Raw genomic sequence first — 16,197 nt, 5'->3', positions numbered from 1 at the left:
TCGCAAAGTTAAAGCAAACTGTGCAATTAGTTTTTGATTTCGTCTACATTTAGTAGTTTATACATGTACCGCAAATTTGATGTGACAGAAATTCTTTTTTTTTTTTTTGTATAGTGCACTTTTGGAGAACTAAATCAGGCCTTGCCACATAGTGCACTTTTGCATAGTGCAAGTTTCAGTAGTTTTTCTTGTTTTCTATGGTTAGTCAGTCAATCAGTGTGCTGGTGAGAGAGACGGCCTGGCTGCTGGCTTTGCTTGGTGCGTGCTTGCTCGCAGAAATTCAGAGTTCAAAGTTGAAATGGCAAGTGGAGGGAGAAGGAAAAAGGACGGGTGAGTACATGTCTGTGCGTGTGGCGTGTTGTTGCTGTCTCTTGCGGCCATGCCATGCCTGAAAAAGAGGTCAACCTGAGAGAGAGGCTGGGCAGACGCCATGGAAAGGTGCAAACTGCAAAAGGATGCTGCTGCAACGGCCTGTGGTCTTGCCATAGCCGCACAGGCATGCAGCATAGTACTTTGCACTGTTATAGGAGTAGTATACAAATCCAAGGTTCAAATTCAAACTTGATGGAAGTATAGATGGCCATGCAGCCCGCGGGCTTGCGGCCCGGCCCACAGCCCGGCGTTTTGGCCCGGCCCGAGAACGGCACGGCACGGTGGCCACCGGGCCCGGGCCGGCCTGGCCCGAGCGACCAGGACAGGCTTGGGCCGCCACCCTGGCCCGTGGCACGGCACGGGCACGGCCCGGTCCAAAGAGGCGGCCCGGTGGCGGCCCAATGCCCCCTCTTGATATAAAAGGCAGGCGCCGCAGCGTGCCACCCCTAACCCTAACCCTAGCTTCACATTCCAAATTTCCAATCGCCTCGCCGCTGAGTCGCTGACCGCTCTCCGCTCTCGCCTCGCGTGTGGTGCCTCGACGCCTCGACCTCGATCTATCGCCGCCGTTCGCCTGGTGCTCGCCGGCCCTGCTCCGGTGACCTCGCCTCCCTCCCTCCTTTCCCTCTTCTCCTTCTCCTCCCTCCTTTCCCTCCTCTCCTCCTCCGGTGTACCATACTACCACATGAGTGGCTTGTGCCTGTCAGTCGTTTCGCTGCCGCTCATCGTCGTTCTAACCGATGTCTCTCTCCTCTAGTTCGGTCTTGGGCTCTTGCTCCCTGGCCTCTTCTCCGGCACTGGGCTCCGGTGGCATAGGTGAGTCGAAACCCTAACCCTAGATCTGTCTCTCTCTTTCACTCACTGTCACTTTCTTGTCTCTGTTCTTGTAAGTTCTAAATTTGTAATCTTCTTCTTCATCTTCTTCGCAGGTTGGTGCCTGACGCGGTGTCCTCCTCCTCTAGAGGCGCCATGGCAAGCCCACCAGTGTCAAAGCGCCCCTGTCCACCGTCGAGGGGTGGTGCTGGAGCTAGAGCCAGGGGCCGGGGCCGAGCCGGTCGACCGTCCCCCTCCCCCTCCCTCGGCCTCGGATTGGGAGGAGCTAGAAGTGGAGAACGGCGACGACATCCGTGAGGATGCAGCCGGGCTGTTCGGCATCGATCTTGGTGACGGTGATGGCACCCATCCGATTGATCTCGATGCCGGCGACGACGACGGTGGGGTGGCAGCCTCCACTGACACTCATGGTACCTCATCGACTGGTGGTGGTGGTAAGCTCATATCTGCTGTTTGGGAGGATTTCACTGAGATTAAGGAAAATAACATACGAGTAGCTGCTATCTGTAAAATGTGTGGCAAGAGGTATACTGCTAGATCTGCTGCTAGCACTGGTCATTTGAAAAGGCACCAGAAATCTTGCAAGGCTAAACATGATAACGATAAGAGGGTCCAGTCTAGGCTTGCTCTGAATGCTGATGGTTTGCATAACTGGGTGTATGACCCTGCTATTGCTCGTATTGAGTTGTGTCGGTTGATTGCTAGGCTGGACCTTCCATTAGGCATAGGTGAGACACAGGCCAGGGAGGATTACATTAAGCGTGCTCATAACCCTAGATTTTAGAAGGTTTCTAGACAGTCCACTACTAGAGATATGGGTAAATTGTTTGCTGAGCAACGTTCTATGCTTATGAATTCTTTGTTTCCTGATTGCTCATCTATGTCTTTGACATCTGACATTTGGTCTGGTAATGCTAAGGAGGACTATATTTCTGTTGTTGCTCATTATGTTAGTGCTGATTGGGAGTTGCAGAAAAAGGTTATAGGTTTTAGGCTAATTGAGGTGTCACATTCTGGTGAAAACATTGCTGAGAAGATATCTGTTGTGGTTGAGGTGTTTGGGTTGATTGACAAGATCTTTGCTGTCACTTTAGACAATGCTTCAGCTAATTCTAAGGCTTATGATATCTTGCAACCTGTCACATGTTATGAGGAATCCTTTGACATACTGCTCTGGTGGCGTGACCACAAGCTAACCTATCCAATCCTATCTATTATAGCTCGAGATATCATGTCTGTTCCTGTATCTAGTATCTTTTTCTGAGTCTTGTTTTAGTTGTACAGCTAGGATACTCGAAGACCGACGGTGGCGCTTGTTGCCGGAGCATGTGGAGATGCTCACCTGCATGAAGGACTGGGAGCAAGCAGTAAGAAGAGAACATCATGCACCTGAGGATGTGGACCTGGAGGAGGCATTCAAGAACCTCTTCCTTGATGGTGAAGGCGAAGCCAGCGGCAGCGACGGTGCTGCTGATGCTGGATAGAAGAAGTGAAGAACCTCTCCTCTCGCTCTCAGGTACTCAACTCAAATCTATAACTATAAGTACCAGCCTGTTTACATTAATGGCAAAACAATAACATGAATTATGTACAATTTTGTAGGTACTTTTGGACTTCTTTTGCTGTGTTGGATACAACAAGTGAAGAAGAACTAGAGAGAGGAGAGCCTGAGAGGTACTGACTGTCTATCTCAACTAAATACCATGTCTCAATCAACTCAATACTTTTGGATTGATTGGATTCTTCTATTTTTGCAGGTACTTTTGGAGTTTTGGTCTTTTGCTGGTGGCTGGTGCTGTTCTGGACTGCTGGTCTGCTGTGCTGTGCTGTGAAACTATGTGTGTGACTGTGAGTATGTGTGTCTATGACAGTAAGAAGAGTGAGTGACTAAGTGTGGACTCTGATTCTGTCATTCTGTTTCTGTGAACTTTGCCACAGTCATTCTGTGAACTTTGCCACAGCTGTTGGCTTTTGTAATAACACATTAAGACTAAGACTTTGAGCTGGCTGTACTCTTTTTTTCTTTTTAGAGTTTCTTACAAGGGTGAGTTTTGTCTAGAAAGGTTTTTAATGAGACGACATTGCACAAAACAGCTCCTTTTGATCATCATTTTCATATAATCTAGTCTCCTTTTGTATTTGTGCTGTGATCTGTGATGTGAACTGTTAGTCTGTCAACTGTTAGTCTGTCACTGTGAATGAAAATGGTAACTTAATCAGTTGATCAGTTAACAATTGTGTGAATGTGAATGTGAATGTTGATCATATCAGTTCATAACTGTGTATGAATGTAAATGTTGATAACTGTGTGTGAATGTGAATGAAAATGTGATCTTTTGTTTGTTGAAATTTAAAAATGAAGTGTTTCAGCACTTGATGTTTTTTTGAGGTGTCTTTTTACCTGTCGGGCTGTAGGCCGGCCCGGCACGGTGAAAATGGCCGTGCCCAACGGGCGGCATGGCACGGCCAAACGGTCCACGGGCCGTGCCTTGCCAAAGGCCAGGCACGAGCACGGTGCAGGCACGGCCCAACAGGCACGGCGGCCTGTTGAGGCACGACACCGTTCTGGACCGGCATGGCCCGATGGCCATGTATAGATGGAAGGAAAGAAAGGCAAATGGATTTGTTTGGATATCCGTGCCAATCCACCCAGGGGCAGAAAAGGGAATTCGTGGAATGTACGCGGCGCCCCTGTCCGTAGAGGATCCGGATCCCGCCATCCCGGATCCAAACAGCAGCGTGTTTGCGTCAACGGGCTCGCTCTGGGCACCGTCGTCACTTCGCTTCGCAGCCCATGGAGGACAGGAGGAGCCGCTGGACTGCTGGAGGGTGTAGCAGCTGAGCTGTCCACGCCAGTGGTGGGGCCCAGGCGTGACTAGATCCCATCTCATGCAGAGATGCGACCGTCGGGGTGCGTGCGCGCGTAATAAATTAGAGGTTGTTGGACAGCACGGCAGGGGCAGCAGGAGCCGTGAATTCAAAATATCGGTACGGCCACAAGGTCACACTGTTCGCTTAAGCGTACCATTTTAGTGAAATAACACCCGTATTGTAGGTACTCCGTAGATAGATATTCTATTCTCCTGCTGTCAGGAGTAACGGCGCGTTTGGAATACACACACAAGATTTCATATCCGCTCGATTTTATCGGAAAAACAGAGATAACAAAAAAAAAATCATATTTCAGAGATGGACTAATTTTTTCTCTTCTTTTGACAGATCTCAGCCGATGAGTTCATGCACTGTATGCCATTTTTTTTTTTGCTGCTGAGGTGACGTAAGGAACAAGAGAATCATGACTGATGGCCAGCAACATCGTGTGATTGTTTGTAAAAAAACAGACGCCTGTACAATAGCAATCCCCATATTCCAAACCCGATATGTTTTCTTGTGAGTACGGATATACGGCATATTATGAAAACCATCCGGTTTGCCATTCGAATTTCATTTGAATTTAGTGTCGCAAGCATGCCTTGAGTCGAGCACTACTACTAGCTGCTGGTCAATGGTCATGGCGTGCTCCTCCTGCTCCGTAGTGTTGCACTTGCATTGCACTAGAGCACCGCAACGCTGTGTTCGGCTGGGAAAGAAGTCGGCTTGTAACTTATTTTTTTCAGTCGAAGCAGTATTTTTTTTCTCACAACATTTTAGCATAAACAGTGTTATCTAGCATAAATAGTAAATAATCCATACCAGCCGAACGTTTGTTTGACCGTCTGCTCTGCTCCGAGAGGCATGTGGCATTTTTTATATGATAAATTTCTCCGTTATTCCGTTTCCTGGGGTTCCAATTCGTGTGAATAAAGGCTGTCTGTCTCCACGGTGGTGAGACTGAGATCCCAAGGAATTATATTCCAAGTGAAAAAAGGAGAGAAGAAAATGAAAAAAAAAATTATATTCCAAGTTAAAAAGAAAAAAAGGAATTTAAAAAGAGCTCCAGTCGTGTCGAGCGCGGAGCGTGCATGATCAATTCCAATATTCTACATAGGGCATCTTGATAGATCTCTCAATATCACATGCATGCTGCTACTTTCAGCAAGGGATTCTTCTGGCTATGGCTATGCAGTACCTCGCAGCAGCTACTAGTTTTCTGCAAGTGTGCTACAACTGGACTGTATCTCAGTAGCTTCCAAACAACGGTGTACTATGCAAGGTCAAGTTCAATGAACAGCAACGCAGAGGATGAAGATCAACCAAGACGCCACAAACAAACCAGACCTGGAGTTCATCAACAAAGTTTGACAACAAACCAACACAACTCACCGCCAAAACAACAACCAACAACGATGATGACAACAACAATGCGGCTGTTCATTCATTCTGCATGCGAAAGATGCACCGACCATTTACAATCTCACTCACGGCCACCACCGCATTCTCACAGGCTGCAACAACCCCACAGCCTGCATATAACCCCTATTATTCTTCTTTTCCAGAAATTCGATTGTTTCTCATTTTGGAGCTAAGGTGTAACAGAATCAGTATCCCAAAAACTGAGGCCCAAGAGGAGTCATGGAAGTAGGTGCAGGTGCTTATCGGGCGGTCCAGGCACTGCGCATTATTGTTGGCAGCTTGTTAGGGGGTGTACTATGGATTCAGCTTCCATACTTTCACAGCCTTGCATGTAACGGTTGGGTTTCGGATCTCATCCTGGCTTTGGATCAACCGGATCTCTAAGCTGCTGGTTGATGGGTCGAAGCCGGCCCTCTTATAGTCTTCCACGGTTCTTCTCAGAAGTGCCTGCAGAAGTCGTAATAATAATATTATAAGTAAACTTCGAATAGTTATTACTGACAATAGTAGTGCCACAAACAGTCCACTAGGCCGTTTCCATTAAGAAGTGCACAAACTGGTCAAAACTGACTTGATTTACTTTTACATTTTACACACAGAAACCTTATTAAAAGAACACGCACATGAGTGATATACTGAATTACTGATATGAGAAGGGTAGGCCAGAAACAGAAAGTCAGCAGGAGGCTGTATAAGAAATTAAACAGAGGGAACTTTGCCCTACTTATGAGTAGAAATTCTTGTCTTAGTCTATATGCGGAGTAAAACCCATGAAATACAAAACTGAATATCAGCAGCGCTACTACACCATGCTGCCTCAATTCAGCATACAGAAGGCACAACAAACAGTGTTAAATTTCAGATCATAATATAGAGGAGCATGGATGAGATACCTGCAAACTGGAAACTGCCAGTTCTGCCGTTTTCTCGAGGTTATCAGGATATTTCTGTGTAAATTACAAGCAAAGCAACCATGTTTTAGAAACAAGAAAACCATTACAAGATATGAATGTTAGTGAACGTTCTCCAGTACTTACATTACTCCATCCTAGTAGGAGAGCAGTCGTTAAATCTCCAGTTCCCTGCATAGCATTATGGAGCCAGGTGAATATTAATTTATACAAGTGATGAATTATATAAACTAGTAAAGCTATAAACACCAATGAAGAATATATTAAGGAAACAGGTCCGCATTTACTTCTTTGCTCTACCACTTCACTCAGAATCAGTTAATCCACTTCTCTAACATACTCCTATAATTAGGGGATACTGTACTCCACAAGCACACATTTTCATTGCGCACCTGAAACAGTTCATCTCAAATGTTGTGCACTTGACCCTCCCTCCCTCGTGTCTACCATCCTTAATGCACCAATTTCAATGGCAATAATACCCTAGATAACTATCATTAGAAGCTTGTCACTCATTTTGTGTGCTTACCTTTTGTGACATGCATTCAACTTCCATATGCTCACTGACTACTCAGTTTAAATGGATTAATACAAGAAACTCCCACAAGAATCAGTCTACAATAAATCAAACAATCATATTCCTTACTCCACACTCCAATCTAGAAGTTTCTAGCGAAGAATAGAGATATGTGAATATACCGTGAAATATGCAGGTATCTTTGGTATCTCAATCTTAAATTGTTCCGGCGGTTGTTCCTGAAGAAAATGATAAAGTAAATCTCCAGTATACATATAATATTACCATACCAAAACAAAAAAGAACATATGTTTTGAACCAAATTACACCCACGTTCACTGCATCCATCTACAAGTAATCACCATAAACTAGACTTGACTTATATTTTACAAGCCAATCTTATAACTGTTAGACTGTAAATGTATATATGCGTGTGTATATGGGCCTGGGCCTTGGTATAGCCGGCCAGTCCTCTATTTGGTTAGAGAGATATGAGGAGATCTCGGTTTGGTCCTGTTTCTATAAACCACGAGATCTCCTCTCCCCTATATATATGTACATATGTCTCTCCAATCAATCAATCTATTATTCTACGCAATCCTTATTGCTTTCATGGTATCACGAGCTTAGTTTTTTTTTCCTTTCCTGGCTGTCGCCTTGTAAATGTATATATGCGTGTGTATATGGGCCTGGGCCTTGGTATAGCCGGCGGTCCTCTATTTAGTTAGAGAGATATGAGGAGATCTCGGTTTGGTCCTGTTTCTATAAACCACGAGATCTCCTCTCCCCTATATATATGTACATAGGTCTCTCCAATCAATCAATCTATTATTCCACGCAATCCTCATTGCTTTCAATAACTATTCTATAGTGCAGCTTAGTTGGTCACTATCCTGCTGCATCGAGTGGTAAGTAGTTCATAGCCAGCCAAAAAAACATCTCAGCAGATGACCTGGATGTATACAGGTTCTGCTTTTTTTAATTATTATATTTTATTATTAAAGATAAAGAAGTATACAGTTTCTGTTGGCTCTGGTGTGTACGTGTATCTTCGCATCCTGCTCATAAGTGCAATATGCATGTCTAGGTAACCTCGATACTTTTGCATCCACATAATTTTGATGAACAGCCTTGTCGGACAAATGAAATTTCCATTTGTAACTCAAGTACATTGTTAGTAGCATGTAGATGGATGTCAATTGCATGATTCTATTGAAAGTTTACCTCTGTTTTTTTGTGACTTCCGATAAGGAGCAGCTTGCCTTCAATAAGTGCACTAGTTATAACCACCTGGAAGATCATGGCAACCAAACACATGCATACACAGCTTCATTAGCAGCCCTTTACACAAAGATGACACATGGAACACAAGAAGAGTGATTGTACATAGCGTAGCCCATTGAACACATTTCATAGTTGATTTATCAGTTGGATAAGGGGCAAACCTTCCGTGGTCCGGCACTGTGGAGCGTATTACAAGCTGTCAAACCATCTTGTTCGGAGGTGATCCTGTAAGTATACGTCAATACAGGAAAAGGTGCATGCAATCTAGCAGTGTGATAAGTATGGTATGGAGATTCCTTTTTTCACTTTTCAAAAGAAGAGCATGGTTACCTCAGTCCAGTAAGTAGTTCAACTTCAAATTGGTTAGGTGTAAGCATCGAAGCAACTGGAACAACCTGCAGATGGTTTGATGATAAAATGGTTAAAAGCTCACAAATAGCAAATTTGAAATGAGATGCCTTGTCCTATTGTATTTCATTCCAAAGCACAATAACAAAGAGAAAATGAACTAATAAGTCCAAGTTCTGTTCTCAATAAAAGGAAGTAAGGCACATAACTGCCTGTAGCCAGTTCTACAGGAGATATAGTATAAATCGCGTTTTATAAAATCAATAACAGTTTAGTCTACAGAAGGATCAAAAGGGGAAGTATTGAACCAGTGAGTGCCCAATGTTTGCATATAGTGAAAAAGCATGTATTTGTAATAAAAAATAGCCTTGCCATTCTAGAAGGCGCAAGGACAAGCAATTCCCCACATTTTGGTATCGTATGAGAAAAGCATAGAAGGTGAAAATGAGTTAAATCACCTTCTGTTGATAAACAGATATTAGCTCCTGAGGAACGTATAGTTTTCCTTCATCACCTAGAACTGGGTCGCAAACTGCAGCATGTTTGCAATTAGCAAACAAGAATTAACCATGTCTAGTCAGTCTCTAGCTATGACCGAACTTGTCCCAGTTAAATCAAATTTAGTAAAGAAGCAAGCATACAAATAACAAAAGGGGGAAAAGATTACCATATAAAAGATCAGGATTGACTGATCGTAATTTGTCAACAACTTGTAGCACAGTATCTAAAAAGGAAACTGAGCCTATATAACCTGAGAACCATAAACAGCATGTCACTTTGTGCGCGATGAACCATATTTTTGGCAATAAAAAGGCACTGATTTTTTGCTTGCTATCATGGCGAAATATCATCAGTGACCAATCAATTAATCAACTTTCTATTTCCTAGACATGAAGGACGGGCAGGTCTAGTTAAAAGAAGTTATGAAAGTTTCACCTGTTAATAAATGGGTATAATGAAGCAACTGATTTGCCTCCAGTCCTTCAATAAGATCCCATAGCTGTTTGCCATCGAGAACCTGACCTCTAAATGTTGGGTATCCTGAGATAACACATAACAGGAAATCGGGAATTGTTTAGGTGTTCCAAGCAAATTGCACATGAGATTCTGTACGCGTACGATGTACCTTTACCTGTATGATTAGAAAACTGTACAGAGTTTATTGGATCCACATCAAAGCCAAGGAGTTGCAGGGGAAAGACGGACGATTTGTTGCCAACATACCCCTGAATTGGAGCAATCAGAGAATGAGAAGAGCATACTATGAAATAAGAAGGTGAAAATGCTTAACAATTCCTACTCCGAATCAAAATCCATGCAGAGCATTTTGGCTGAACAAACCCGGAATGAAACACAAACTCGTGACCGCCCGTCATACAAAAGACAAAGCGGACATAACCACTGATCCCTCACACAAATGATTGTGCCACCACTTAGTAAGCGACAGTCACACCGATGACGTGCGCACAAGCAATTGTGCCACCGTTTAGTAGGCGACAACCACGGCAACCATGTGAGATCACGCGGCTTGCATGGCTGCATCTTATATATATATATGTCATCAACACATCAAGGGAACACTTGCAGGGACCAAACCGAAACCTACATGCAGGAACCCATATCCAGACTCCATAGAGTTGTGTTCTTAGCCTAGTCCACATGGTACAACCCACAAAACCACTGGTTTGCTGCCGAATTCAAAACATGTGGACCATGAGAAGCGCAGCTCTACATCCATGTCCGAATGCGCAAAGACATAGAGGCAGTTGCAGAGTCCGAGAGTCCGGGCTCCTCTTATCATCGAGGGGAGCAAGCAGGAACCCAGATAACAGATGGATGACAGGACGGGATCAGGCAGGGCAGCGGCGATGGACCTGGACGGTGTGGGACTGGATGCTGAGCACGCGGCCGGTGTCGGACGGCAGCGCGACGGACAGGATCGGCGGCCGCGCCATCTTGGGGTACACCGCCGCCGCCCTCCTTGTCCTCGTCCTCGTCCTCCGGCCCCTCCGCGTCAGCAGCTGCAGCGACCACCACGGCCCAAACGCGTCCCTGCAGGCACAGCCACAGCACAGCGCAGCAGACACGCTTTAAGCGAGAACCAATGCACTCCCGGTCAAAACTGGAACACGAGGAGAAGGAGAGAAAGCAACCGAATCCGCTAGCCTCCCTTCTGAATCCACCACTGACCTCACCTCACCTGTTCTGCCAGGTTGACCAGTGAGACGATTGCTTGTTCGATTTTGCTCTTGGGAAAATAATTATTTATTTAAATTAAATACTGTTGCTGCTGCAGCACGCTCTGCACGCGGCCTGTTGCGTCACGCACCTGGGGGAGCAGCGTGGCGCCGCGGGGCGTACGAGGCGCGCGCGGGAGGGAGCTGCGGCGAGCGGAGCGCGGCGACGGCGGCAGTCATGCGACGCACGGACGGCGCGGGGGGGCGGGAGCGGAGGGACTGGGACTGGGAGGCGCGGCGCGCGGGCGGCGGAGTGGACCGACGGCCGGTGCGGTGGTTGGCGATGGGATCGTGTACGGTCGAGAGCGGCAGCTTGGCGGGATCTGGACCGTCCGTTACGAAAGGGACGGGCCGGATCCTCGTCGTGCTCGTGGGAAGTGGAGGGGAGCCAGACGACGACACGACCGCACCATGGCGGCGGGCTCGGCGAGTTGGGCTTGGTCCTAGGTTCCCGATTTAGGCCCGACAGAATGGGGGGCGCTTGCTTACGCGGGCCCTTGAAGGGTCTTGGCCCACGTAGTGGGTGCTGGGCTCGTCACCACCCAATTCAATATTGGGCGGAAGCGGAATGGAATGGCGCCGGAGCATTAGCAGGCAACGGGCCGGCACGCACGTGAGTGTCACGCACTCACGCTACGGGTATCCTTGGCCCGGTAACAGCCCAGGCCCAGACACCGCTACGTGGCTGTCGTCTGTCGCCGTCTCGCCGACGCGACGACTCCTGTGGGACTGGGCAAACGCGGTCGTCGCTGACCGCCTGGCCGTGACGTCAGACGTCCGCATGTGCTGTGTGCATGCTGCTGCGTACGTACAACGTCCTGCAGTCTGCAGAAAGCCAGCGAGTCGATCTCACGCGCACGGGAAAAAAAACAGAACATGAAGCAAGGCCATTGCGAAAAAATTTCAACCCGATAAATAGTATCACTTTTGTCTTATTTGGCAAATATTGTCCAATCGTGGACCAACTAGACTCAAAAGATTCATCTCGTGATTTCCAACTAAACTGTGTAATTAGTTTTTTTTACCTACATTTAATAGCGGCTAAAAATTGATGTGATAGAGAGAGAGTGAAAAAACTTGGAATTTGGATGGTATCTAAACAAGGCCTAAGTTACCAAGAGGTGCAAAATAAAATACTTGTGAGGAAAATGTGAAACGGGCACAGCTTAAAAACGAGACATATTCGTACGATAACACGCACGCAATCTAACTGGTCTATCACATCACGGCTCACTCTGCCATCTTTACTGTAACTCCTCGTCGTGCTTCTAGACACGCGCGAGGGGTCCAGAGACACGCGCGAGGGGGTCTAGAGGGGTATGAGTCTACAAAGATTCTGCTACCACCGGTGGCTGTCCAGAGGCGTCCGCCATAGCGCATTCCCGGGACAGAGGGTGGCCAGACGACATGATGTCGCTGTTGGTACGGGACCCACGGGATACCCCGCAAGGAAGGGAGAAGACCTAGTTTAATTAGGATTCTTCCCCTGTATTCTTAGTAGCAGTATTATTCTGTAATCCTACTAGGAACTCTCATTGTAAACCGACTAAAACTCTGGCCTCCTGACTATATAAAGAGGGCAGGGCTCCTTAGATCGGGAGTTCAGAGAATAATTGTACAACACAACACTTTACAATCAATCCAACGTAAAGGCTAACGCCGATTGGACGTAGGGCTATTACTCGATCAACGATCGAGGGTCCGAACCAGGATAAATCGACTGTCTCTTGCGTTAACCGTCGAGTTCTGCATACGCTGAAGCCCGAACATACTGCCCCAGGGACCCCCGTGGCAGGCTATCAGTGGTCAAACATCGACAGCTGGCGCGCCAGGTAGGGGCTTTTGGCGACTTTGCATCCGAGAGCTCGATAGACCTCGACAATATGATATTCTCAAAGGGATCAATCTTCATCTTCGGTTCGTGGATCTGCGAGGCAGGTGACGATGGTAAGCTCCAAAACTGTCTCCTCGAAGATTCAGATCATCATAAGGACTTTTTTATTTCGGCGACAACGACAGATCAGCTTGCCGGAAGATTCGCGCAGCTCGTGATGTCCAATCCGTCTCAGATTTCGTGACTTCACGCATCCGATTCAAACTCAGGTTCTGCTTTCGAGATGGAGTCTTATCCGAGTTCTTTTGGAAAACCGAGTTCTTTTCTGATAAAGCTCCAGAACACGACGTCAACCTATCAAGAATACTACTCGGAGTACACTTAGAAGAAGTCGGGTCCTCTTTCGTTCGGACACCACAACATGGCAACATCTTATCAGACATGGCCCGAAGGATCCACTAATCCGGTGCTTAGAATGCCACTGAAAGGAGCCCAGGAAGGTCTCATCTTAACTATAACGTCTCAAGACTGCATCGTTCACTGGCCAGGATCCATTCCTAAGGATAGTGGCACTCAACTAGTCGACAACGCGACAACAACAGCTCTACCCTACCAAGAAGGAGACCCGATCTGTGACCTTGAAGCCTCTACCGAAGTTATCAACAACTCTAGCAGTACAGAAACCATAGACGATGATAGAACAACTCATGCTAGAGAAGTATTCATGATTCGCCGTCCTCGATCACCATTAGTCCCCCCAGAAGCACCCGACATCAGGTCTTCAGATGAATCCGAATCCAACATATCACCATTTATCCAGAGGCACGGTGGTGAGACTGAGAGTCAGAGGTAAGCCAGAGAGAGAGAGAACAAATTGAAACAAGGACGTCAATGCCGTGCTAAGCAGCAAAAGGACACTTGGATTAAATATAAGTCAGACCTAGCCGAGTACAATAGAAGAAAATCAGAGCGGGAGGTCGAAGAAGGACGAGCAGCGAATACACCCTATGATAAGATCCGAGAAGCACTAGAAGAACTCAGGGTGACTTCATACCCCCAATGAAAAACAAGAACAGCTCCGGAACCTTCTCCGATCAATAGTCCTTAGGACGCACGACGGAAGGGCAACATCTCATGAATAGGAAGATCAAAATCAAAGGAAGTCCACCTTCGAGAGACTTAGACCAAGTGGAAGTCACAACAGAGAAAGTAGAAGAAATCATAGTCAAAACGACCGAGTCGAACAACCAAGAAAGGCCAGAAGCAAAGCACCTACTCGGACAGCCACGCAAAACTACTCTCACCAAGACAACAGTTGGTAATAAGGGAGCGCCGAATCAGGATACACAGAAGCTAGAATGCACGATAGATTCCCTTGTTTCGTAAACAGACTTGCTTCAATACGACTGCCTCATAAGTTCAAGCCATCCAACCATTCCAAGTATGATGGAAAGACCAAACCAAAGCAATGGCTCAGGATTTACTCATAATCTATTGAATTGGCTGGAGGAGACGACGACATCAAGATCTTGTTCTTTCCCATGGTCTTAGAAACCATGCCACTACAATGATTTGACAAATTGAATCCAGGATCAATCAGAAATTGGAAGGACTTGCAAAGAGCTTTCTGTGAAAATTTCGTGGGTATTATTACACACCCAATCACCCACGCAGAGTTAAAAGGACTCAAGCAGAGAGGAGGTGAAAGTCTCAGGAATTACTATCGACGATTTGGGGAACTATGAGCTCAAGTACATGACATCATGCAACGAGAAGTAATCAAAGCTTTCTCTCACGGAATCATGGCTAGGTGGCAATTTCAAGACTTCTACAAAGAAAATCCAAAAAACAATGAAGAATTCAGATGAACAGTGGAAAAGATGATTACTGTAGAGGAAAAGACACGAGAAAGATTCTCGGATAGAAATAACAGAGATAACCCGGACATGCAAAATCCTCGAAACAATAGACATCAGGAAAGAAAACGTGGTCCAGACAACACCGTAGTAGTGACTGACAAATCAAGGAAGTTTTCAAAGCCAAAAAGGTTTGACGACATTAAAAATATGCGTTACCCCTTACACCCCAAAGGAAATCACACCGTCGGAGATTACTATACCTTCAAAGATCGATACACGAGAAAAGATAGTAAGGAGAATGCCAAAGAAGGCAATTAGAAAGAAGAAGAAGACAACCACGAAGACAAGGGATTCCAAAAATCTAGGAGGACAGTGGCAATAATCTTTGTCAGGGTTCCAAATTCTAGAAGCAAACATCAAGAAAAGCTAGCGTTACGAACCATCATGGCAGCAGAACCTGCTACACCAAGATATCTCAATTGGTTAGAGTATCCAATCCAATTTTCAAGAGAAGACCAATGGACCAGCATAGGAAACGTATGCCATTACCCACTGGTTCTAGATCCAACCATTGCTGGAACGACGGTTACAAAAGTACTAATCGACAGAGGAGCTGGACTCAACATCATTTTTTCAGAAACTCTAAGGAAGATGGGACTACAACTCGCTGAGATGATCACACCAACAAGCACGTCTTTTTATGGCATAGTACCTGGCAAGGCACCAATGCCACTTGGACAAATCACTCTACCGGTTACTTTTGGGACTCCCTCAAACTATCGTACAGAGTTCATCAAGTTTAAAGTCACGGACTTCGATTCATCATATCACACAATCCTCAGGCGCCTAGCACTAGCAAAATTCATGGCAATACCGCATTATCCGTACCTGTTGCTTAAGATGCCAGGGCCTAACGGTGTTCTCTCTCTTCGGAGTGATTTGAAGCGTGCATTTGACTGTGATGTTCAGACAATCCAAATTGTAGCAAAAGCATAGGCCAACGATGGAAGAAAAGAAATAACCACTGTTGCAGCAGAAATGAGCCCAGAAGAGCTAGAGAAACCGACTAAAAAACCCAGCATCCTAGCACCGCCAAAAGAAGTCGACGTCAAGCAAATCGACCTGCGCACCGGTGATCCCTCAAAAATGGCAACCATCAGCGCCCACCTGTCGGCAAAATAGGAACTCACGCTCACCAACTTTCTTCAGGACAACAAAGATACCTTCGCTTGGAAGCCGGCCGACATGTTAGGGGTACCAAGAGAGTTGGCTGAGCATAGAATTGATATCAATGAAGGCTCCAAGCCTATGAAGCAACAACTATGACGATTCTCACCAGACAAGAAGGCAGCAATTAAAAAGGAAATTACAAAACTAATGGTAGTCAGATTCATCAGAGAAATCCTCCATCCAGATTGGCTAGCAAACCTAGTTCTGGTACAGAAAAAGAATACGAATGAGTGGTGCATGTATGTCGACTACATAGATCTCAACAAACACTGCCCGTAAGATTTGTTCGGACTACCACGCATTGATCAGATAGTTGATTCAACAGCAGGATCTGCCCTATTATTCTTCCTTGATTGCTATTCAGGATATTACCAGATTGCATTAAAGGAAAAAGACCAGAGCAAGACATCTTTCATCACTCCATTCGGTGCCTACTGCTACAAAACCATATCATTTGGACTCAAAAATGCTGGCGCGA

At 45.9% G+C, this 16,197-nt stretch overlaps 1 protein-coding gene and 1 long non-coding RNA gene across 5 annotated transcripts; one reads left to right on the top strand and one right to left on the bottom strand.

Annotated features, from left to right (window-relative positions):
* The first annotated feature begins 2,063 nt into the window (after positions 1-2,063).
* On the top strand, positions 2,064-3,213 carry LOC136509164 (uncharacterized). Its single transcript, XR_010772243.1, has 3 exons — positions 2,064-2,722; positions 2,809-2,880; positions 2,964-3,213. It is a non-coding gene; the product is annotated as an uncharacterized lncRNA (long non-coding RNA).
* Positions 3,214-5,496: 2,283 nt separating this feature from the next.
* LOC136509160 (pyridoxal kinase-like) lies at positions 5,497-11,113 on the bottom strand. Of its 4 annotated transcripts, XM_066503991.1 has the most exons (14): positions 10,889-11,113; positions 10,713-10,759; positions 10,434-10,611; positions 9,692-9,785; positions 9,496-9,600; positions 9,227-9,310; positions 9,018-9,091; positions 8,542-8,606; positions 8,373-8,436; positions 8,152-8,217; positions 7,110-7,166; positions 6,537-6,581; positions 6,393-6,446; positions 5,497-5,946 (listed from the first exon to the last, which is right to left on the bottom strand). In XM_066503991.1, exons 3-14 carry the CDS (start codon positions 10,512-10,514, stop codon positions 5,794-5,796), a joined length of 942 nt encoding a protein of 313 aa, XP_066360088.1. In that variant the 5' UTR covers positions 10,515-10,611; positions 10,713-10,759; positions 10,889-11,113; the 3' UTR covers positions 5,497-5,793. The 4 variants fall into 4 exon arrangements, with proteins under 4 accessions (XP_066360088.1, XP_066360089.1, XP_066360087.1 ...); XM_066503992.1 differs by lacking the exon at positions 10,713-10,759; XM_066503990.1 differs by having other exon boundaries at positions 10,434-10,764; positions 10,889-11,112.
* Between the last annotated feature and the right edge of the window lie 5,084 nt (positions 11,114-16,197).

This window comes from Miscanthus floridulus, chromosome 15 (assembly GCF_019320115.1).
Source record: "Miscanthus floridulus cultivar M001 chromosome 15, ASM1932011v1, whole genome shotgun sequence".
Lineage (NCBI taxonomy): Eukaryota > Viridiplantae > Streptophyta > Magnoliopsida > Poales > Poaceae > Miscanthus > Miscanthus floridulus.
This window is presented reverse-complemented; position numbering and strand designations above follow the sequence as displayed.

Bases quoted from the DNA above. Each gene is read 5' to 3' on its own strand.
- LOC136509160 (XM_066503991.1), bottom strand. From the start codon at position 10,514: ATGGCGCGGCCGCCGATCCTGTCCGTCGCGCTGCCGTCCGACACCGGC. The intron at 8,607-9,017 runs GTGATTTAACTC...AACCATCTGCAG, and splicing joins TATCTGTTTATCAACAGAAG to GTTGTTCCAGTTGCTTCGAT. The intron at 8,218-8,372 runs GTTTGCCCCTTA...ATGATCTTCCAG, and splicing joins ACAGTGCCGGACCACGGAAG to GTGGTTATAACTAGTGCACT.